The 25,685-nt window shown below is 38.3% G+C and overlaps 1 protein-coding gene across 3 annotated transcripts in view; it reads left to right on the top strand.

The window, feature by feature from the left end:
* Nucleotides 1-25,685, top strand: part of mtss1 (MTSS I-BAR domain containing 1) — a 99,877-nt gene that overhangs the window by 19,538 nt on the left and 54,654 nt on the right. For all 3 annotated transcript variants that reach the window (XM_030135350.1, XM_030135352.1, XM_030135351.1), the window contains exons 2-3: nucleotides 15,350-15,411; nucleotides 21,908-21,981. In XM_030135350.1, the coding sequence (XP_029991210.1) occupies nucleotides 15,350-15,411; nucleotides 21,908-21,981 (136 nt within the window). The remainder of the gene's footprint in view (nucleotides 1-15,349; nucleotides 15,412-21,907; nucleotides 21,982-25,685) is intronic.

The following is a 25,685-nucleotide window of genomic DNA, read 5'->3' as shown; positions in this document are numbered from 1 at the left end:
ACCGTTGTGGTCCTTAAGTTTCTTTTAATCCTGCGTAAGTTTCTTCAGCTTTTCTTGTGTTTCCTTAGGTGTGTGTCTTACATTTAGCTCCAACAGCTTTTACTTGAACCTCACTAATTTCATGTCGGCGAAATTCTGTCTGAATTTCCTCCTCTGCAAAAATGCTTAGAAGAGCCTGGACCTCATCGTCCGTCCACTTGTCGTAGCTTCTCTTTTGGTCCATTTTCTGAATTATCAAAATACAAAGCTTGTGGAAATAAAGAATGAATGAAATTGTGGTGGGTGAACGGAATGCGGAAACGCTGCGAGTGTGAAAAGTAATGAGATTTTTCAAAGTTCAGGGTAATGCTCAAAGTTCCAGCGGTTGGAAAGGGCCTACTGGTACAACTTCTGTGAGCGTGTCATGGAATTTTTAGGGATTCCTTGATACCATCACAGATTTGAGGTAGGGAGCAGTGCTTTGCATTGTGGGCTGCTCATGAAAACAACATGCCGACTTCTCTTGTGTTTTGTAGTTTCACCAAAAAATTGAAATCAGAAATCATGTTTTTAGAGGAAAAGATCTGGATTTTATTTTGCGCCAAAATTGTGCAGCCCTATTCTGAATATTACTTTAAAGGATGTAGAACAGACCACAACTCCAACTGAGTTTAAACCTCCCAAAAGCATGGCCTGAAGACTGACGAACTGCTGGAGGCTGGAGCAAACAAAAACAAGAAGCACTGAATACCATGTAGCACTTTGTATGTAAGATTTTCCAAGTGTTTTTCCACATTGTTGCATCAGAACTAGAGTACTGACCTGGTGAGCAACAGGTGTTACAAACACCTTTACTGCTCTGTAAAGTTAACACCACTTTAAATACACTCTTGCCAGATACAGATGTGTGGCAGCAGAGGGGTGACCCTGTGTGGTTCTGCTGCACATTAACATCTTCAATATGTTGCTTCAAGGATGCCATGGGTGGTTACACTTCTTCACACAGACAGGCCTGTGATACAGGCCTCAACAGTAAAGGACTGCATGATAGCCCAGGGCAAGCAGAATGCCATGTTGGGCTTGTAAATCTTAAGTTACTCACCTGATCATGCAAAGAAAAAAATAATCATGTAGTTTTTTTTCCCTTTGGTAATGACAGAAATAGCTAAGGAATGGACCCTCTTTCTTTCTTATCATTTCTGTTGAGGGGTTCACCTGCGCATTACCGATCAGGAACAAACAACAAAATGACTGTTGGACAATTATGACGTTAAAAGCAAGTGGTTTAAAGGTTTTATTTCCAGTTGCAGGAATTGGTGAAAAACTCAATTTTGCCATATGTACATCGCATACAGAAAACTGAAATTACAAAACACAGGCACGCAAAATGAACATAGTAGAAAAAATAAAAACAATAACTTATGTTGGAATCTGTGTTTACAAACTTAAACTAAAATCCAAAAGGCTTTCGTGTTGCATATTTAACACAGTACCTCTTACTTAATGTTACTAAATACCATCCCATAGTAGAGTTCAGGTTTATCCGATATTTTCCATTACTCCAACTAAATCACCTTAAGTCTTCCTAATTCTTACACAACACTTAATCGTGTAGCCCTATGTTAAAAGATGATGATTAATCTTGAATTATGTTTTTCATTCAAGTTCAACTCACAAACAAAATGTGGCAGTGACTTTAATCTTTGTTGTTATATGATGACCCAAAAGATATAGCAATAAGTAAACATTAACATTGACTTGAACCCTTTTAAAAGGAAAGGAAAAGGCAGTAAAGGAGTATAAACATGATCAATGATTAAACTCTATAAATCTCTTAAATAGGAGCCTCATCCTGTAATCTGTAGAACAATTGATTTATTGAGCTGGAATGTGAACCACTCAGAGAGACATGAAGTGACTTTGTGATACTTCAGTATTTCCAGTATTGGATGTAGTATGTAGTTTAGCAGAAAGAAAGATCCATAGCCACTTCCATCTGTGGAGCATGATGAAATGACAACAAAGCTAAAGGAAACAGGCACCCTGCTGTCAGGATCAAAGAATGAAAAGACTGAGTTATGTAAGAATCATACAAAGTCGGTGCCGTCCTTTGTCTTTTTGTCTGAATTAATTCAAACCTCATTATTTGACAGATAAAGAAGCAACGTAGCAGGCCTCATAGAATAAACCATTAACCTGACATTATCATGCCTACATGTCTGCTTTCCCTTCTCTCGACTGCTTTGTCACCGTGTGTCTCTTTGAGTCAACCAGTGTTGCTCAAACACAATGCTAAACAAACCCTCAGCTGCTGTTTGAACAGTCTCAACCTCCCTCGCCCTGCCTTGCTCTGTTACTTCAGCGCATGGTCTTTACTGATGGCATCTTTCGGCATCAAAAATGTTAGTGAGCATCAGCAAAAACCATAGAATACCAAAACCTGAAAAGCACTGAAGTGATCTGCAGTATCTGTGTATCAGTCTACAGTTAACACTATAACCTCCCTTTTATTAGGAGAAGAGCAGGTATGGAAGACGCATTCAGACCTTTTACAGTATTTACTGTTTGCAAAGGGAGTGATACAAGTATTTGAACTTTGCAATATTATCATAATATGCTTAAAGTTCTCAAAGCTCTCGTAACAGAATTTGTAGGGTTGTTTCACACCCAATCAAAGATTTTTTTTTTTTTTAACTTGAGGTCAGGTTAGTTTTGCTAAATGTCAGCAGCAAGCGACATAAGTGTGTGTATGCATGTGAGAGTCATTAGGGACCAAGCCCACGGGGAGAGGCCCTCTCCCTCACTGAGATTTTTGCCTCACTGTCCTCACTGTAACTGTTGCTACCACTGTCTTGTAATGTGCGTGGAAATGATCAAAAATAGTCACTTGGCTGATAAAGGGTACATCCCCATAAAACTGGTCAAAAGCTTTGATCAAATAGTTGTATTGATTTGTATTAATATTGGCCAAACTTCAACATTTCATAGTGGTTATTTAATTGTTTCCTGAGGTTTGTTTCATTTTCCACTTATCCTAATGTCATATTTTGCTCTCTTACTGTTCAATGTTGACAGCAAAAGTGACATCACAAATGACAAGGGACATGATAACATACATTCTAAAGGTGTGAGTACTAAACCATGGGTTCTGAAGTCAGAATACCGAGAAATAGATCAAGGTCTTGTTGGTGTGGGTTGTTCTATTGGATCAGTTGACCAAACATAGTCTGTATCATATTCTTAAATATATGCAATATATAGGCACCATTCACCACAATGGGTAACTGAAGCTGTAGTCACAAGAGCTCACTGTAGGAGTAATCTTCTGCAGGTTTGATTCTTTAAACAGGTTTTAGAAGAATTTGCAGCATCACATTGTTCTGGCAGATGCTTTCCTCAATCCGTGGCATGCAATTATTTGTGATAAGAGGCTAATTAATGCTCATTAAAACATAGTTTTCATAGTAAGGCAAGTGTCCAAAAACTGTTAAATCAGGAGAAAACTGAGTCCACAGAGACTGTGTGTCTGTCCGGTACTGTGGACATCAGTCTGTTAAACCTGAGAACACTGAGTCATATCTGCAGCAGTATTAGAATGTAACAAAGCACTTTAGGGGTCCATTTTCATTCAAGTATTGTATTTGTTGATTCTTAGTGTTTGTGATTAACTGAAGGACTTATTCTCTCCCTCCTTAAGCTAAAGAAAGGTCTGTTTTTCTGAGCTCATGGAAAGCTGGCTTTTTGGAGATACATGGTTCTTACAGAACAGGAGTGTTACAGACATATGGTGATCTTATAGAATATGATGCATTGCTGTAGATTAAACTACCATGGTTTATTAAGTACTGAAAATGGCCTCAACCTTACACATGTACAGCAGGAAAGTGTAACATACACATGAATGCATGAAGTGTATCTTGCTGGTAATTTTTGGACACTTTTGTGTAACTTCATTATAGTGGAACAGTATAGTAGCAGATCGCAGATAGATTTTGATTTGGTTTGTCTGGTTCGTCTGACATAGATATGTGGATATGGTCTGTTACACACCCCCATATGTCTTCTCATCTCTATTTAGTCTGAAGTTGTTAGTGACTTATGCATCTATTCAATTCTGCATGTCGATGTTTGTTTTCAGAGACAGCATTTTGTGTAAGTGTTCTGTGTTGAGTGTTGCAGGGAAGGAGGTGCATACTGTCCTGAGGCATAGAAAATGCCCTTAACATGATACCCAACATTGGGGAGAAAAAAAAAAAGAAAACAACCTCATGAATATGTCTCAATGGCATCCTTTCAGTTTCTGGTACTGAACTAGAACCAGTTAATCGGAATTTTTACCATGAATCAAATACCTCTGAAAAACACTTCCACTAGCTTCTGAGTGTAATACCCATTTCTTTCCTAGCTGCACCTTGATTGTCAGAGGTGATGCTCACACAGAGCAGCAAATTTCATGAATGACAGAGACCTGTGGTACACTGAACACACACAAGTATTGGGATCATGAGGTTTTGTAGTTCCTCCCTCCACTAGTTTCAGCTGACAAATTTAATTAGCCACATCACTTATGTTTGCATCCTTTTCAGTCATCCTTATTAATCTGCTGTCTCTTCTGTAATAGAATAGAATAGAATGTATTTGTCATTTGACAGCACAGTACAATGTACAGTACAGCAAATGAAATTGTAGTTTGATGTTAGGGACATAGGGACATAGCAAAGACTAGTCATGCTGTCCAGAATCCTTTCTTCGAAATTTTATATTTTATATTTTTGTATTATGCAGATGTGCAAGAATCAGCTACCGTCACCACAGAAATGATATCAAGGATTAAGGATTTAGTGTATAAAACACGAAAGAGTATAAATACCAGTCTTTAGAAGTAGTGATGTCCCGATCTGGATTTTTTTTGCTTCTGATCCAATCCGATTCTTTTTAGGATTAGTTTTTCTGATACCGATCCGATACCGACTATTTACAATCAAATTTTGATTTAAATTTGGAGTCATTATTTATTGGTTATGCTATTATTTTACTTGAGATCACAATTGGGCTGAGTATGGAGCCTGAACTAAAACAAGTATGACACCTTTGATTCTTAATAACTTTAGTATAATTTTTGCACTTTCCAGATTCATACTGTGGGACAAATTAGAACTTTTGGCGGGCCATATGTTTGCCACTGCTGTAGCTGGTCTATGGACAGGTCCGTCCAGGTGTTATATGGGGTTGTGTTATGCACCATACGTTTAGTGATGCGTACATCAAAAGGTTACTCACGGGTCGGGTTGTGGCGGGTCAAAAGAATGTCAGTTTATTTGCGGGGCGGGTTGGGTCAGGTCAAGTAATTACACAAAAACCCCGCAGGTTGAGAAAAACCCAACTCATACCCAACTCATGCATTGCTACTGGACCTTAAAGGTGCAAGAGACTTTTGTCACCAATTTTTCATCAGATCTGCAAAACCCCAGTCATATCTTCAGTATCACAAATCTGTAAGTCTTTCTGTGATTACTCCCCTGAATCTCTTACCTCACGGTGAACAATTTCGAAGTGCCATCTACCATAAACAAACCATGTGTTTACAAATAGAGCCAGGAGATAACTCGGGCATCTTCGGAATTTTGTCACGACGTTCATTGTGGGAAGCAGAGTTCCGGCCATTTCCGCGTCGTGTTTGTTGCAGCTGCTGCTGCCAGGCGGCGTTCCGCTTGCTCCACTTCCCTCCAGTTGCCAGGCTGCCAGGCTTCCCACAATGCATGTCGCGACAAAATTCTGAACATGCCCGAGTACCTCCTGGCTTTGTTTGTAAACACATGGTTAGTTTATGGTGGATGGCACTTCGAAATTGTTCACCATGAGGGAAGAGATTCAGGTGAGTAATCACAGAAAGACTTACCCCCCCGAACTGGGCCCGAGCATATCTCCCACTCCCCGGTCGCAAATTTGTACTTTTAGATAACGCATGGCAATGCTACAACCTGATCAGTCAGGTGAAGCAACAACCATCCTAAACAGTATGCTGAGACCCAAACTACTAGAAGACCAGCACACCGCAGCCGGAGTCAACAGGTAGAATTAAACTAAAGCAAACAACTTTAGCGCGTGCATTTAGTAAAGGCACTCTTTATGAGAAGAGTAGCAAGTACTTTCCACATTGATACTTTTTTGGAGTGCCTGGATTATTATTCTTCTCATTTTGGACTTCTTCCTCCAACCAAGAACACCCAATACACTGAGTACCAGTTGAAAAACCAGAGCTACCATCGACCTGTCCTGTTACCATGGAGTACTATTTGAAACGGGCATTTTAGTATGTTTATGTTCTTAGCACTTGGTGGCAAAATTGCACAAACTATGTAAATTAAAAATGTTCCTGAAGGTTCTTTGGGCCAATTATCTGTTTATTTTTTTCTTTTAGGGCTATGTTTTACATAGGGAAATTGTTTGATTGCACTGTTCAGAAACTTGCAAAATTAGTCTTAAAGATCAATGTAAAGAATAGTTATAAAATAGAAATCATGATTTTATTTTTTAAAAATCCTGATATGATATTTTTGCAATATCGCCCACCCCTACTTGACTGTCTTTTCTTACGTATTTTTTTTTTTTACACCAAACTTCTCTCAGAGCTTCTTTAGACTTGAGTTGTCTCTTACTTTTTTCTCTGTCCAGATGATTCCAAACAGCTTCTATAATATTGTTTTATACTGGAATGTAATTTTTAATGCTGTTTACATATTTTCTGTATGTTGGGGTTGCGTCATGATACAGAGTCTGACATGTATATGTTCTAGGGATGTCACTATACCAAAAATTCAGGAATCAGTACCGATACCACTAAAATCACATGATTCTCGATACCAAAGTTGATACCACAGTAAAAAAAAAAAAAAAAAAAAATAATAATAATAATCATAAGAAACCATAAACTAAAACAAGAACTGCTTTAAGTATTTGCATATAAATGAATATTGCTATTGCTTCTAACTCTCATCTGTCTGCACTGTCAGTCACACTGTTTACTACTTTGAATGCACAGACATAATTGGCTGAGTGGTATCACGTGGGATGGCTCTATATGCATGCAATTGGTCTGTGCCTTTCCTCACCTACTCTACCGCAAGCTGTGCTGGTTAAAATAGAATTGCTCCACCACCGGCTGTAGGTCCGGGTCCATATGGGAAGAGTTCGGGGTCTGGACCCGGACTGCGATCCACCTGTTAGTGACCGCTGGTATGGTTTCTTGTGATCAACATTACATATCGATGTTGGTCTGAACGGGCCAGGCTGTAAAAACTGCATCAGGCCATCGGACCAGTGCCAATGTTGAGCCCTGATGATATCACATGTCAAATGTTTAAAGCTGAATGACGGAACTCACCTTGAATTCTTTAAGCAGATCTGGGTGTCTGTCTTGAAGATGCTTTGCTAGGTCCGTGGTATTCCCCCCCTTCATTTGTATTCTGCGGTGGCTTATGTGTGTCAATAACCACATCGTGGTCGTCTACCTGAAATGCAAAATACTCCCACACATGACTTTTGGCCCCTGTTTTGTCTATTAGACGAGGTGGAGCATTTACTGCAGGTGTGTCCATTCTTTCATGAGTTGCTATACCTGTTGCATGTGTACTTTCGGTGTGTACTGCCCCCATCAATTCTGGAAGAGTAGGCTAGTAGCCTACTGATGGTACTGATTCTACGCAGGCATCATTTTTTCCGTTTCTTAAAAAATTACTTTGAAGGGTTTTTTTTTCATCATAGTATCAAATGGTATCTTGAGTATCGGTTCTCATAACTTCCCTAATATGTACTGTCATTGTTACTTAATGGTGGCTGGAGACTTTGAGACAGTTATAATGTGACCATGTCACTGTGCAGTTTTGACTAGTGTGGCAATGTTTTGGATTTAGGGAAACTGATCATGAAGACCAAGGAAGCAGATGCTGATTCCAAGTGTTTCTTGCAACTGCAAATCACAAAATTGTCTACCAGAATTACAAAATGACTTTTTCAGGAAATTGCCAAGCAGTCCTAATTTTGTCATAGTCTAGGGAGGCCGTGGCTGCTATTGATATAGTTGCATAATAAAATGTAATTAAATTTTCTTATTCATTAAAGAACTTTGTGATTTCAATGAGGAACATTAATGTTAAAGCTGGCAGTATACAATATTAGACATCTGTTTATAAACCTGTTAAAATTAGCTGCGACTACATCACAGCAAGCGTGATGTCTTAAATTATCTTATTTTACAGCTTCTCAGTTGTGATTGATTTTATTAGACTGTTTCTTCCTGGGATTTGAACTGGAAATGTTAGATTTTAACATTTAATTGTAAAAACATTAATCAGATTACTTGTTTGGATATCCATCTGTGTGTGTATGCATCATTCCTTTGATCTGGTTTGTGTGACATTTTAAAATGACAGGCAGGATTTAGAGACTGATGGCATGAATAATTACTACCTAATTGCTTTACTTACTGACTAATTAAGGCTGTTTTAACATTACCTTTAAAAAGGCCACAAGGTCAGTATTCTCACTTTTCCTAAAGATAGCACATCAGTCCATCCTCACCCTCTGTTTCTTTCTTCTGTCTTGATCGGTATAGTAAGTAGGGATTATCTCTGTTGGATTAGTCGGCAGGTGACTACACATAGACTGAAGTAACTGTATAACTGGTTGCACAGGCTGAGCAGATAGGGTATCAGCTCTTTATGTCATCCATACATAAGGGCTCTGGCCACTGTGTACCAGTGGAGCGTGAGGAGGGTTTTCAATTAGTACAAACAGGATCAGGCACCCCACCCCACCCCACACATCCATTTCCACAAATATTTACTCCAATACTTTTTAGGAAGATTTTTTTTTTTACTTTATAAAAATGGTCTTTATTTGATTTAAAAAATAGATGTTACAAATAGTTTTTGAGTTGTACATCTAGATAAATATCTCTTTTTTGTGAGCTTAATTTTGTTTACCCGTGCCACACATTGGCTTGGATGCTGCACTTTATACTGTATAATATAATAATATTTATATTATAATAATTTTACATGTGAAACACAAATGTGAAGATTTGATTAATTTCTTGGACTCTTGTTGTAACAAATATGATATATTTTAACTAAGTAAGTAATGAATCAAATGGGATAAAGGAGGACGCAATCATGATGTCAGTGGAAAAGAACAGTTGTAGTTAGTTGGCAGCCCTAAAACTTTAAAGAGTTAAAAAACAACTTTAACTCTTGGGTTACAACAAACCTTGTTTTTTAAGGAGTTCAATCCAAGGTTTTTTTGTAAGATGGACATTTTACAGTTAAAAAACCCAGATTTGTGGCTTTGTGCACAGAATCACTGCCACAGTAAATAAGACTGTTGAGACTTATTTATTATGTGCTCAGTCATTCAGACTTTCCTTAAATGAAACTTAGGGGACTAAAACTGGGAAAAAAAAAACAAGTACAGCAAAGTGAGTGAACATTTAGGTGCATAATGTTAAAAATTTAAATGCGATCTAGATCAAAAAGACAGACATGTGGTGGAGTTTGGACGTTAGAGCAACCATCCATCTTGATGGCAGTAGATGGCTGTTTAGTCAGCAGCTGACCCTCTGGACCCCCTTGGTGACCCCTGATTTAGTCACTCAAGCTTACTGTAGACACTGATAGTCTATTTGTGCTGTGCTACAAAACCACAGCAGGAATATTTAGTCTGCGACTGACTGCCACATTCCTGACCGTCACAACAGATCCTGAAGGAATTTAAGGTTTAGGTGTGAAGTGAATGATCCTCTGAGAGCGGCTGAAAAACAGACAACAGGCATGCTTTGTAATGTCACTTCCTTTAAACTCTTACCATCGCAGACAACACAAATAGAACAAACTGGAGTTTTAGATATGATAAGTGGATATGTCACAATTATTACATGATTGCCTGATCATGATTATTCAGGCCTACAACTGTCATTTTGCAAAGTAATTACAGTAGTTACTACATACATTACAGATGTCATATTTCATCACTATTTCCACATCTTCGTTCTTAGTTTCATCTGCTGTTTAATGGCATATATATGGAGAATAAGGGCCACAAACTGTTTATCTTCAGCCAATAAACTTGAATCTGAGTCAGTTTCAGTCAGAGCTGGATGATCTTGGCCAGATTTTGTGTGGGGATCTTTTGAGATAGAATCACAACATATTGTGTTATATTGGCAGGCAGCTGATGAACCCAAGTTCAATCACTATACACAGATATAAATAGACACATAGCTTATCATGGTTAATGCTAACAGCTCATAGCCCTCTCTGTAAAATACCATAATTAGACTGTGAGATTATCCAGCCCTAATTTCACAGAGAACCTAGTACATTCAATATCATATCATTAATTTTTTAGTACTCTCATAAACCACCTCACATAACCACGAAGTGCTTTATAATAGTGGCATAAAATGAACAGGAAATAAATTAATTAATTGCAGTTATTTGTAAGCTATCAACAGAAATGTTATGATTTAGACAGCACTAATAGTGAGGAGTAGAGCTGCACAAATAATCATATTTGCAATCACAGTGTCTGCTTTGTACGGACTGAAAACACCAGTCTGTATATGAGCATACCCTCATAGAACACTGTTTGATGCTATGAGAAAAAAATATCTGTTTCTGCTGGTTCTCAGTGTTGACTTCACTTTCTTCAATCTCTATAAGCTTCAAAAACCTGTGGGTGGACGTTTGGTGTTTGCACATCACCATAGAACTTGAGTGCAGCAAAATGTACAGCTGTGTAAATTTGAGTGACCTACTCTGTTTTTCTTTTATTCGTGCCACTTTCTCCAGACATAACCTGCAACCACTTTGCTGGGACCTTTAAGGATTTCTGTGTATTTCCTCTTCCATTTTTCCATGATAGCTGTTCACTAGAGGACTTCAGCCAGTCACCTGCAGTATTTCATTGATCAGTGTTAAATCCTTGCAGCTATTAAACCTGTCCGCCCCCACACTGTGTGAATGTCTGGCTAGCCATGAAGCGAGGGCTGGCACAGAGCTAAGAGGCTAATGCGTGTGGGCTTGAGGGGTTAAATCTGTATTATCCCCCTCTGTGGTGGAGAAAGGACAAGACAGGGTGAGCGGGTTCAGGAAAACAGACAGAGAAAGTGGGATTCAGGCATCTGTTTAACCAGGGCTTCCCTGTGCTTTTTAATTCAATAAGCAGAATGCAGCAGCAGCTGTTGGTTACAGACCTAACCCAAGGTCAAGGTCAGGCCCACAGCCTCACATTACATAATCAATCAGTAGCTGCAGATTCTGAAACAGGTTTACCCTCTGAAGGCAGACATAGGGGCAGACAATTAATCATCTTTTAATATTTCCATTTGGAGAGCTTTTCAGTGATATGATACATTAGTTACCTCAGCAACTTGCTTTTTCCTATGAATAACGTGTAAAAAATTTTAAGAAATTGTTAAGTATACAGTATATATCTGAATTTACAAAGTGCGCTTGAATGCATGATTATTTTGGGGCAGTCTGTGCTTGCTTTGCGTTTCACAATAAGGGAGTTCACAAAGTGCACTGAATGCCTCCCCATTCCTGTCTGTGTTTAACTTGCACAGTGAGCAGCAGGAACAGAACCAATTTGAAAGCGAGAACTAAACACAGGACAACTCTGAACAGTTTCTACTCCCATGCCTGTTTCCTGTGTGCGCAAGGCTGTTAGATCTGTCCATGTCCATATAAAATTAACCATCATTATTAAGGTAATAATAATGTGTTATCCTGTTTGAAGATTGTTCTATGTCTCACCCCCATGTTAAAGACTCACGTACACTGCAATTTTGGGCTGTTTTAAATAAACAATGAGAAAATGTGGGGATATACTTGACCTACATCAGGCGGGTAGAGAGAGTGATGCAGTATTTGGACCAGGAGAGCCTGTGACAAAATTCTGATGATGACCATGTCATAGTGCGATACTGCTTTTTGACTACATACTAGGGCTGCATGATTTCGGCCAAAATGAAAATCCAGATAAACTACAAAAGACAGCAGAAGTCGGCATGTCGTGTCGTGTGCAGCCCACAATGCAACACACTGCTCCCTACCTCAAATCTGTGATGGTATCATGGAATCGCCGAAAATTCCATGATGGGCCCACAGAAGTTATACTATTGTAAGTCAGTGACAGGCATCAGTCATGTGTGTGTACATGGACCACGTAAGATGAGTGATCCCCGTGCAGTTATATTTAAATTTGGGGATTCTTGTGTGAGGGAGACCTTGGGGGCCGACCCAGGACATGCTGGAGGGATTATATCTCTCAGCTTGCCTGGGAATGCCTCAGAATTCCCCCGGTACTGGTGGATGTGACTGGGGAGAGAGCTGTCTGAGCTACTCTGCTGAGGCTGCTGCCCCCGCAACCCAGATTGAAACAAGACAGTACAGTATGGATCCATGCGTGGATAACGTAAGATGAGTGATCCCCATGCAGTTATATTTGAATTGGGGGATATGTGCGTGGACCACGGCTTCCATTGGTGTTACTTCTGTGATGCCATCACTGATTTAAGGTCCATGGTCATTATGCGGAATTCTGTGAAATACTGCTTTCACAGTTAGGAAGAGGAGCCTACAGTAGGTGCGCAGCCCAAAGACACGAGAGAGATGAAATTGATTTGATGATTACCCTTTTTTAAAAATCACCTTAATTAAAAAATCCCATTTTGATTTAAAATCAATTAATCGCACAGCCCTACTACATACATTCTGTAAAATGTTCCTTAAGCGCTACACAGGTGTGTTTATATAGGTGCAGCCTCGAAGTTGTCATTCCAGGTCACCTTCTGTTTGACTGGAGTCACATTCCCCCACTTTCCCTAAACTTATTTCTGTTCCTATAAATATCACTATTGTGACACTGACTTAGCTTCATTGTTTACAACTCTTGTTGCGCAGGTAGATGACATCCACTGAAGATGTTAATTTTTTTTATCTTTACTTACATCCTGAATTTTATCATCACTCAGTCTGCATATGTATCATACCAATGTTTCTTAAATCCCTGTCATACAGTTTTACCACTCGTAAGACTACTAAGATCTTAAAGTCTAAAGAAGCTTTAAGATGTTAAAACTTCCTAGTGTGCATATCACATAATTAATGCTATGACACAGAAAGTTGGCTGAAATATAGTGGGTTTTAGCTTCGTATATATCAGTATTAACTCTTTGTCTTTGTCACCTATTATCATAGTCTAAATATTTTTCTAATTTTGTTTGGCCAAGACACATTGTTTGAATATGTTCTATTCTAACCAACCATTAAAAAATCTTCGTATGACACAAATAGAGACTGTTCATAAATACAGGATGAGTTGATGCTATTGCCACTGTTTTTTTTTTGTTTGTTTTTTTTAGCAGAATTAATGTCCAAATGGTGATAGAAGTAATATGAACATTGATGCTTTAAGATGAACCCAGAGAAAAATCTGTGTTTTTGTTTTTGTTTTTTTTTGTCCTGCATGTTGATGGTCAGCCTGAGAACCTCCAGCCTCTTCGTCCTCATGTGAGGTCAGAAATAACACCAGCAGCTCTGCAGTCAGCTGTTGATCTGTTTTACACTCCTATTTCACACAAGAAAGTGTGTTCAGTGTAACATTGATCCCACAGCTGCTGACAGTCACACCAGCTCCTGCAGGAAAAACCATTTACAGAGCAGAAATTGTGTTGTGCTGGAATTTAATGCCTTTGGGTTTCATTATGATTATTATATAAAGAGATATATTATAAATAATATATGCAGAGAAATTGGTGTCTATAATGCTGAGAAATGTGTGTGAAATGATGTACAAACATAGCCTATGGATAATTTATGTTGTTTACAAATGTATTTCAGTAACAGTTTGTAAATGAATGCATAAAAACACAATGCTTTTCCACATTTAAATGCTTAAGAAGCTTTTATAGCTGTCTCTATGTGCACTTCCATCAAATGTAATGGTTTCTATTCACTTTTTTTTTTCCTGACATTTGGCTCTTACTATTATTATTTTCTTAGCCCTGAGCACTATTTTGATGTTGACCTCTCACTTTTTGTAGCTTCTCAAATGTAAAAATGACCAGATGCTGAATGTCTCTGGATCCAAGCAATTTAAGAATACTTCCATGAGTTGCAGGGGGAATGTTAGCTGTGGATTTTTCACTGTTTTCTGACATTGTAGTAAACAAAAAAGGAACTTGTTGATTTGTAATGAAAATGATTGTCAGCTGCAGCTCTGAAGTGAAATATTTCTGCAGAATAGTGAAATATTCAGGGTTTGGACACAGACCAGATCAGTAAACTACGGAGGTTCACCTCTGACCTCAGTGGATGATTTATCTTCAATTGATTTCTCAGCCTGACTGTTGTGAGTGAGAGGCTGGCTATCTGCAATTTGGTTTCTTGCTCTTTTTGATGGTCTGCTGTTTCTCAGCCTTTCCTGCCCCTGTGTGCAGTCACATTTTCATTTATCTGCTGTTAAACCATAATCCTCACTGCAGATGTAATGCTCTGTCTGAAAACCAAAAAGATTTGCTCTTTGTCAACATACAATTGAATGGCTTTCTTTATTATTCAATATATAATTCATATGCACCACTTCTGCTGGTGAACAAAATTGAGAAATAAGCATTATACATTGTTACAGAGGCTATTTTTGTAGTTTTACAATGATCAAAATAGCTGTGGATTAATTCAATGTTTAATACCTACTGGATGAATCGTTGAGTTGTTGCAGCTCTAGACATGTAATATACCTAATATATAATAATATCTTTATGGATTGATATTTGTTCTGTTTTGTTTTTTTCTGCTTTTCTCTCAACCTAATGTAGCACACATTTGAACCCAGTTTCCAAAAAAATGCAAATGCTGTTATGTCATTATCAGAAACAGGAGCACTAGTCAAACCTCAAACAAGATACAAGCATATGGAAAATATGATGGGAATACAGCATTTCTCTGTGTTTTATGTATTTATGGAAGATTTTTTTGCCCCATCAGTGGAAACTTTAGTGAGGGTTGTGGTTCAGGCTATTCGTCATCTTCCAATCTGTGCATTTTCTTGTAATTTGTACGTCAGCTTTTCTACTTCTGCAAAGAGAAAAAATGTGTTGCAATAAGTTATTGACTCTCTGACTCCACTCAGCTTATCATCTAGACTAATTGAAGTCTTGCATAAAAAACAACTTAAGGCAAAGAAGATGGCTTGAAATTGTTTTTCAATCAAATTATAATGAAGCAAATTTGCCCAAATAACAGATTTGCTTTAAATATTTATGTACTGCTACCACTAATGTTTGTCATGTTCTGTGTATTCATTGCAGGCCAGTTATCCCACATGGGAGGACTTTGTCACCAAAGGAGCAAAGCTACAGTCTCAGCTCAGGTAAGAGACACCTGCACACACACTAGTGCTGCCACTAATGACTAATTTTCTAACAATCAATCTTTCGACTATTTTTTCGATTAGTCAACTAATCTAAACAACTAATTAAAAAAAAAAAAAAATCAAGTGTTTGTTATTTTTTTGTGTCCATTTTATTTTGAATACAACTCAAGTGCCACAACATAAAATGTCACCTGTACCATGGCAAATGTAAACAATATAAAGAACTTAAATATTACCAAATAAAAAATTATGAAGTGGGGATGTGAAGCTGAAACTGAGCGCTCATTAACCTGTTCCCTACCTCCTGAATCTTCACAAACTTTCATTTGAGGGGGCAGGACACTTGGATGATGTAGGCACAGACTGTGTGTGTGTGTGTGTGTGTGTGTGTGTGTGTGAAACTTATAAGACGGGGTCTCTTTCTCTCTCTCTCTCTCTCTCTCTCTCTCTCTCTCTCTCTCTCTCTCTCTCTCTCTCTCTCTCTCTCTTTCTCTCTCTCTCTCTCTCTCTGAGGTGCGGGCGTACAGCTGCTGTGGCCAGAAATAAATAGGCGGTCAACAGTAAAATGATGTGACGACTAAAAAAATTGCCATCGATTATGTCAACTAATCACGGCAGCACTCACTATATTTAAAACTGACAATCACTGTCTTATTATAAGTATTACAAGTCAGTGTTTTCAGTGTTTAATTTGTGCTAATGGCTGTAGCCAAATCAGAAAATGTGCAATTCAGATTAAAATTTGAGTGCATAGAAGTATAGAGGGAATGCACATACATTACTTCCCCCCTGGGCCACGCCCCCCTAGGTCAGACTGAGTGGCAAAAACAAACCGGCTCAACATGGCGGAGCATAGCAGTAACTACAGCGACACTGGGAAAAATGTGGAATATAATATGAAATTAAAGACAATTGGACTCGACATGGATCCATACAAGCTACCAAACAACAAGTGGTCTACGAATATTGATATGTGGCCGGAAATCACCTATCCTGACATTTATATGAACCTGATTTCAACGCCAGGAAAATACACAATGCAAAGCCTGAAAGCATACAAAAGCCAAAGAGTTGTTGACATCCTCGTCATCGTTAATTAGAGGATTACAGCTGGTGAGTGCTTTCAATTCAACATACTATTGTTTTTGAGGTTTTCTGTCAGTGCAGACATATTTTCTTGGCGGTGATTGCCAAGGTAAAGGCCCAGCAGTAGTGCTCACAGTTCACTACTGACTTACTGGAGTTGAACCCTCACCCAAGTGAGTGGATGATCTACTGAACCCTCACCCAAGTGAGTGGGTGATCTACTGGTACTTTGGATATTTAAGTATAGTTAACATCAAATACTTGATACAACACAGCTACAACAGCTTTGTGCTAGAGTACCCCCTTATTTGGAAAACTAGGTTAGCCTCAGTTTAAACTAGTTTACAAATTATGTAGAGCACAAGGTTCATAATCACACAATTGAAGACAAAAACGTTTCAGTTATGAAACATATAATTAAATGACAGATGCTAACATTAAGAGCTTTACTAAGACATAACGTTAGCCAAAACGATATGTAATTTAAGGTATGATTTTACGCAAGAACACAGCATAAATTAGCATTACCTGACACGAAATGACAACCACAAATCCAGGTTTCGTTGCCTGGATTCCAGTTATTTCTACGAATTGCAGCAATCCATCTGCTTCTTCTGTCTTTGGCTTTAGGTAGCCGCTAAAACGATAGCTCTGAGTGCTTTTTAAACCTATTTGTGCAATCAATGGCGCAACAGCTCTTCCCCATTTTTTAGATTGTTCTAAAGTTTTCACAGTATTCAAGCCAAAGCTGCTACTCATCTCCCTCTTTCTGCCACTCAGTGGACATAACTGCGGTGACTTCCGCTAGTGGTGACGTCACGTCCATACCCTCTATAGTATTATGTGAGGGAAAATATGAGTACGTACTTATTATTTATTCAATCATTACAGCATAAATGTAAAAAGTTTAATTTAATAATCCACATGCACCTCAGAAAGAAGCACCAAATATTGAAAAACTTTAATGTAAATTACATTTCTGTTTGCCTTCTAGGCTTTACAAACAATTTCAGGATGGATATGACAGACAGGCATTATTGAAATTTATAACGAAACTGCTGGCACTAACAGGAACAATAGTCTGAATAAGAACTGTATTTCAACCAAAGCAGACCAGATCCTCATCTATTTACACTTAAAGTAGCTTTACAATCCAAATCTATAGTGTTTATGCCAGTAAATGTTGATTGAAATCAATCAATTAGAGGCTAAAGAACTGGAAACTAAAAAAAAAAAAAGTCAGTGGTGTGAGAAGGAAACAGTGAGATATAATATCATATGAAGAATGGGGAGACAGTGGAAAATACTGATTGAAATTCAACATTTCAATTAGTATGATCTAGATGTTTATTTACTGGTCAAAGAGATGATTATAACCAGTGTGTGATTATGCAATAAATGTAGCAGACATAGTTATGCTTGCTGTTCTATGGTTCTGGTTATGGCTTATAATTCTAAAACAGTCATTGATATATGTAAGCTATTAGAAATGGGAAACAAACAACAGGGCTTCCATTCATCTGACCTCTGACACTGTAACAACACCCACTGTCACCTAAACATCAGAGGACAACAGTTTGGGGGATTAAATGACTGTTGCTGTCACATATAAAGGCAAGTTGACCCTATAAAATGCGTTTAACACACCTGCTGTTTATTGTAATGTAGCGTACATGACAGAAAAGGCATGTGTGCTGTTTGTCTGTCTGATACACACACAGATCTGGCAGCTGGCTCAGTGCAACGTCAGTATAATGACTGTGTTTCCCAGTAGACCAGTTAACTTTGATAAGCATCGCTGTGCTGCTGCAGCTAGTCATAGTCCATTAGACTGGCCAGTCAGTCAGCTAGCCACACACAAACACACACTCCAACATGTGGGAAATCCATGTTGTATGAACAACTCAAATATTTAAGGCTACTTATAAGATCTGCAATGAAAAATTTGCACCCGTACAGCTACGATTCAGTCTTGTCCATTACTTAAAACGGACTACAACACCATACACTGCAGCATCCCAGACAGCTGTTACAGTACATTACATTATGGTGAGTGTCAATGTGTGATAAAGTTGTTTCAGTTCATGTAAATTCACTACAGTGAACTCTCCCATCTCAGTAGAAGTGATGCTCCAAAATAAATTGCACTTCATTTAGGACTGTGATCTACGTACTGATAATTTAGGTCTTTGTGCCTTTTATCCCCCGCACGCTAATCACGGCTCAAAATTAAGGACACCCAGTTGTCCTGGAGCTGGAAGAAAAATGGGGACAGGGAAGATGTAAATGAATGTAGGACAAGAGCTGAGGAAAACAAAGAGCTGCAAATATTAAGATAAAAATGAAAACTGACTGCATGTTTTGTATTAAAGCCACACTACAACATTTGACAACATACGCAAATGCATGACCGTCCATATTTGACTGTTGCATGCAAGCAGGCATTGGTTGTGACAGCCATGGTTTGACGGCTCAGTTCAATAGTTTAGGGTTATTAAACGAACCTCGTCACAGTAAAATGTCAAACAGCATGCATGCATGCATGACATGCATGTGTTTTACATAGGTTGACTGGTCCGGTAAATTACTGTATGTTGTCACTGTATAATGTAACTGTATGTTGTAACTATGTGTTGTGCTGCCTCTTGGCCAGGACTCCCTTGGAATAGAGGTTCTTAATCTCAATGGGATTTTCTTCCTGGTTAAATAAAGGTTAAATAAAATAAAAATAAATAAACAAAATATAAAAAAAATGTTAAACTGATATTCGTAGATTTATGTAAATATACTGTATAAATAAAATAATATACTGTATTTTGTGTTGAAATAGAGGGAAGATCACATCCTGTTTATATATATATATATATATATATATATATATATATATATATATATATATACATATATATATATATATATTTTAGTGCTGTCAAACGATAAAACATTTTAATCAGAATAATCACAGGGTTGCTGCGGATTAATTTCAATTAATCACGAATAAATATCATTCATTTTTAATCTATATTAATTGCATTTCATTTTGTATGAGCAAACAGACTCAAGAAAGAAGGGAATATATATGCACTTAATGTGTTTATTAAATGCCTTCAACAGTTTCGACAAAACAACTTGAAACAACTGTTCTGTCTGGGGTTTTTTTGTACTCTAATTTGCCATCCAGAGGGCCAATGTGCTGTTTAGCGTCTTCCATCTTTATGGGTTGGTTCTGCTGCCTGTCACTACCAGATCAACTGCCCATTTGTTCATGTGCAACACTAACTCTAATTGGACAAACTGCCCCAAATGAAAAAGTGCTATATAAATAAATAAAATAAATAAATAATAAAGATTGATTGAAATGCTTTGGCAGAGCTGTTCAGAGTTATTCTGCCCTTCAAATGGGTTAATTGGATTACAGTTTTTAATCAGATTAATCATGATGATGGATTAATCTGCTTTAACGCATTAATTTTGACACCCCTAATATATGTGTGTGATCGTGATCTTCCCACTTTTTCAACACAAAATACAGTATATTTGCATAAATCCATGAATATCAGTCTCATATATATATTTTTTTTTATATTTCAGTCTTTTGCAACCCCTAAATCATCCCCAATGCAAACACAAAATGGAGCGAGCCTTTAAACATTATGGACTGTGTGCATGTGTGTCAATTTTGAAATGAAGGATTTTCTGCTGATGGCATGCATACATATGCAACACACACACTATTGACTGCCATGTCATCTGATCTTCATAGTTAGGTTTACTATCATTGTGTGTGTGTTACAGAAGTATATACCTGACTGGTAATGGAACTTACACCACACACACACATATACACACAATAGATCCATTCATGATGATAATGTGTGTGTCAAAAGGTCTCCAGTTGCACTCAACACAGTGGCCTCTCAGGTCCTGCCTTCAGAATAAAAGCCCTATCTGTCATAGATTTCTGTATCTGGACTTGGTGTGTCTCGTGTTTGGAAATGCCAAAAAAAAAATAAAAAATAAAAAACATGGCTCAAAATTGGTCACCAATCCATCAAAGAGAACTTTATGTATCAATTATTAATATTTTTAGCTGGTAATAAAATCTTCTTACATTAAACTGGAGAAAACCCAGTATGGAAAGAAAAGAAAAACAATGTCCTTTCTTTTAGCTATGATGTTGTTGGGTGTCCTAGTCACAGGACTGGGTATTCTGTACTGTGACAGCCTGCTTATGATTGTTTCTCCTGACACAGTACGTCTCAGATCAGATTGTAATCAGGCTGGTATCACATACTCTGAACCCCCCATTAAGTTGTCTCACTGACCTGTGGGTTGAGCCTTGTGCTGGGGTTTTCCCTTCCATTATAAACCCTTGGACCAGCACTAGTCATTTTGGTCATGACCTAAAAATGTCTAAAATGACTTGGGTTAGCTTTACTGAAGTACATGGTCCCCAGTAGACTTCTTCATCAAATTTGCTTTTGCGTGTTCAATTTTTATCAGTTAATTATCAGCTTATTATCAACTATATTAGCTTTCTTCTTTGCATTTTGCACATGGACATTATAAACGTTCTTAAGATAATGTGACATTATATATGTTGAAGACCCCCAAAACATATCTGTGTCCCTCAGTCCTCAACAAATTTAATTAAAACACTATAGTGATCTTGAATTATATGAATATGATTGGGCAGTTCTTACTTAAGTAACATCAAGGTTTCTTTCTAGAGCCACACAGTCCCCTCACCATAATCACCTTACTAAAGACCCTCATTAACCCAGGGAAATGAGATGTCTGAATACATGAGAGCTAGCAAGAGAAATCTCCATTAAAACTACACTGCTAAATAGGCCTACTTGTTAGTGTTACTGAGCGGTAGTTCCATAGTTACCTTTCAGTGTATTGTCATTCAAGGGGTCTGAGAGAAAACAAGACTTCTATCCACTTCTGGACATTTTTTTCAGGCAATAGAAAGTCTTCCTGCAGCCACAGACTTTGTCTAATCACAGGTGTATTCAGACAGGTATGGGGTTTCAAATTACCCCCACCCCATTTCAGCTCCTGCAGCTTTAGGCTTAGTTAAAACACTGCATTAATCCGAAACTGTATGATAATGAATGTGCAGGTCTGTCTGAAATAACATGAAATAAAGAATAAGCAAACAAACCATTTGGTCATGAGCTTTTTAATATAATAGGGGTAAGTTAAACTAATCCATTTTTCTCTAGCTTAGTATTTCCAAAATTGACTTTTATTTTGACAATTCAGGACCCAGATTCATTCGGTTTTTAAGGATCATGCCTAAGTGATTATTAAAGTCCAAGCATCTCAGTCCGTATATTTTATCAGGCTTTTAAAATTCTTTTTATTGATTTTTTTTTTGGCTGTTTGATCTCTATTTTAGGACAACCATCATAGTGACTGGAGCCTTTTTGGATGCCTTTCAGAAGGTGGCAGACATGGCAACCGGGACCAGAGGTATGTACACGCACACACGCATGCATGCACACACACGCAGTGAGATCAGCTGTATATGCCTGTAAAGCAGCATAAAAACACACCATGTGAGCAGTTTCCCTTCTGATCTGTTTGCGTCTTCCTTCCTGTAGTGTATTGTCAATGTCTCTTTCATTATAAATAGGGAGATCACAAGGGAACTAATTAACTGTATTAACTCTCTGTGGATCAGTGTGTATAATGTAGAAGAAGTTGTAGTGGAGGATAAAATAGGCCAGGAAGTCTTCATTTCATGCACAAAGATAATGGCTCTTTAGATGATTTTTCGGTTGATGTTCTGTCAGTGTCTTGGTGTGATTTGGTGTGCAGCTGTCTTACTCCACTCTGGATAGATTGTATAATAAGGGCATTAATCTGTTGCCTTATCTGTATCTGCTGTATCTCAGTTCTTTAAAGCCTTTAAAGCAGGGATGCACCGATCCGATACCAGTATCGGGCATCGGCTCCGATACTCAGTGTGTGTACTCGTATTCGTACTCTTAAAAGTAATCCGATACAAATGCACCAATACCACTTAGGCTGTGTGACATTCACAGTTAAGTGCAGCAGGTACGTGGCGGTGGAATAATGTGTGGGGAGTGTGAAGAGTGTGGAGATTTTTCAAAATAAATGATGGTGATAAAAGTAACGCTGACTGCAAGTAACGTTAAAGGTGTAGTGCCAATATGGCCGTAGGCGAATTGGCAGCCACGCTTCTGTCAGTCTGCCCCAGGGCAACTGTGGCTACATATGTAGTTTACCACCACCAGAGGGAGAATGTGAGAGCAAATGCGTAATGGATCATTAATGTAAAGCGCTTTGGGTGTCTAGAAAAGCGCTACATAAAAATCTAATCCATTATTATTATTATTATTAAAGACACAGACAGATACGGATGCAGCATTCTGTCCATCCTTTGCGTACATTCCATCTGTTTTCCAGGTGCTGGCAGATACGTACCCAGACCGAAAATACCAGTGGGAACTGTGGAGGTAGAGGAATTGTTCAAAGAGCAACTGTGTGAGTTAGTGAAAAACTACTGACATATTTATGACAACTACCCAGGGCTGGGCCGGTTTCCGTCCTACTTATAATACTATGGAGGTACAGAGCGGTGCGGACCGCCGCCAGCAGAGGTGAAAATGAAATTATTGCTCATTTATCTTTTCTCTACCTGCTGAAGCTTTGCTTTTAAACCTTACTAGTGAAAAAGCTGCGCTATTAATATCACATTAGTGTTACCTCTGTCATCTCCATGTGTGTTATTACTGACTTACTTCTCAAAAAACTTTACTCTTCTTCGTGGTATTTGTCCAGTATGGTTAATTAAGAGCGCCGCCCCCTGGTGGATTAATTGAGAAACGCTCATTCCAGCACATTAAATGTCAGTAGCAGCACTTTGTTCCAGTCAGACTAATGACAACAACAATAAAGCACATTAACAAAAGGAACTAAGAACTGGAATGGGATTATTAAGTACTCGTATCGGTACTCGGTATTGGCAAGTACCCAAATGTAAATACTTGTATTTGCACTCGGTCCGGAAAAAAGTGTTACCGGTGCATCCCTACTTCAAAGATGCAGTAAAATCACAGCTGGTGTGTTAGTCTTTTTTTTGTATATACATTAGATTGGAACTCATATGAGTAGGTGTAACATAGCTAATCCATTCACACTCATCTCTAAGTAGAGTCTCATCTTTTTAATGTGCACAGAAGTCAAAGGTTAACGTTACGGTGCAACCATGTGTCCTTTCCTGTCAGAGTGTCCTCAGGCTAGTCTCTGAAACCCCCACTCTGTGCTGCAATCTCCACACTGTGCTTGGATATAGTTGAGTCATGTCGGAATTTAAAGATACAAAAAGAGCAGCTCAGTCATACTTTTTTTGTCTTTTTTTTAAGTCTTCCTGTTTTGGACTGAAGGGCTGCAACTGTGTTGAATTGACTGACTGGTTCTGAGAGCATTGATTGAGCAGCCTTTATCTGACTTTGCTGTTCAAATGAATTGTGTATGAGACATACAGTTCATCCCTTAAGAAGTAGTCAATAGTAAACAAAGGGTAACAACTAACAGCTGCTAAAAAGATATGCTGACTGCTTCAGGAATTAAAATAGCGCTAAAATAGCTGAATCAAATTAGTCAGCGGAAGATTAATAACTGATCACAGCTAGCTGCCTGGTCCAGTGTAACAGTGCACAAGTGTACTGCCCTTTTCACGACTCGGATCTGTTTTATGTTTGACACCTGAAAGAAAAGCCTGTCTTTGTTATTCATGTATAACCTTTCATACCATTTTTCCTATGCAGAGGGGACAAAAAGGACAGGTATCATAATGAATAAATAGCTTCTTCGCATTTATTGTAGTTCCCTGTGACCATGAAATGTTATTCTCTGACCTCTGCCAGCTGGCTTTCTACAGTCGCATATCTGCCCTGCGTGGTAGCCTTAACCTGTGACACTGGGATGTTTTCTGACTTCAGGTAGAAATGTATTACCGATTTGAGTTAAATGGATTGTCTGTTAATAATGAGCAGTAGCTGGTGTCCCCTCAGGTGTAGTTAGCAGTGATGGTAAACAAAGACACTGTCTGAATCCACAGAGGAACACTGCCAGTGTATTCAGAGCTTTGTGGAGACAGTCAGCTGCTGCTACGATTATGTAACACAGTAGGCAGTTGGTATTTAAAGGAAACCTAGCTACATGTGGGTGTGTGCGGGGGAGATGAATCATGGCCGCTCCCCTTGGTGGAAGCTGAAGCCGACCTGCTCCGTCATGTCTGAGTGCTCCCACCCTTTATCAAAAGACATACAGAACCACAGATAAATATAGCACTGTGAACAGTGTGAGTGTAGGCTGGCAAATCTGTGGACAAGGTAGTCTCACACAAAATCACAAAAAACTAAACATCCATTGTCACCTCTTGGGTCAGAGATGCAACATATCAGGCATCTCTGACAACAGCACTGTCATTTTGAAGACTTTTCTTTAAGAAATAAATAAAACTAGAATATAAGAAGACATAAACTTATTAAAGCCCTTTTCTGAACTGTGTGGTGGAGAGAGATTACACAGTGGAATATGTCCAAACAGTGGGTATAGTGTTGCACTTATATCAGACTTCACAGTTACTGCTTTCAATTTTATTTCCTCTCTTTTTCAGTTCAGTACTGGCATAGAATAGTTACAAAACTGCAAGTAATTTATATGCAAAACTATGTGTTTATTTATCTATTTGTTTTTGTGTTCATATTGAGTGAGCTGTGAATCCTGAAGAAACAGTTCAACATAATTAGAAATGCATTAAATCAAATGAATCAAACAAACAGGACAATGTACAATTTGGTTAAAAAAAAAGTTTTGGTTTTTTTTTTTGTTTTTTTTACAATATTGCAATAAACAAATGGTACTTTAAGTATAGCTGCTTGGTTATCAAGGGCACAGTCAAGGACCGGTTTCCATCCTACTTATAATGCTATGGGGGTACCGAGTGGTGCAGACCGTGCTGCCCACGAAAGTGAAAGTGAAACTTAACGTTCATTTATCTTTTCCCTACCCACTGAAGCTCCGCAAACTTTCATTTGAGGGGGCAGGACGTGGTCCTGCGCCATGGCAAAACCTTACCAGCGGAAACGCTGCGTTGTTACCAGCGACTCACTCCATGTGTAGGGGCGTAATCTGCTTCGGCA

This window comes from Sphaeramia orbicularis, chromosome 5 (genome assembly GCF_902148855.1).
Source record: "Sphaeramia orbicularis chromosome 5, fSphaOr1.1, whole genome shotgun sequence".
Taxonomy (NCBI): domain Eukaryota; kingdom Metazoa; phylum Chordata; class Actinopteri; order Kurtiformes; family Apogonidae; genus Sphaeramia; species Sphaeramia orbicularis.
The sequence above is the reverse complement of the archived record's forward strand: the minus strand, read 5'-3'. Positions and strand labels throughout refer to the sequence as shown.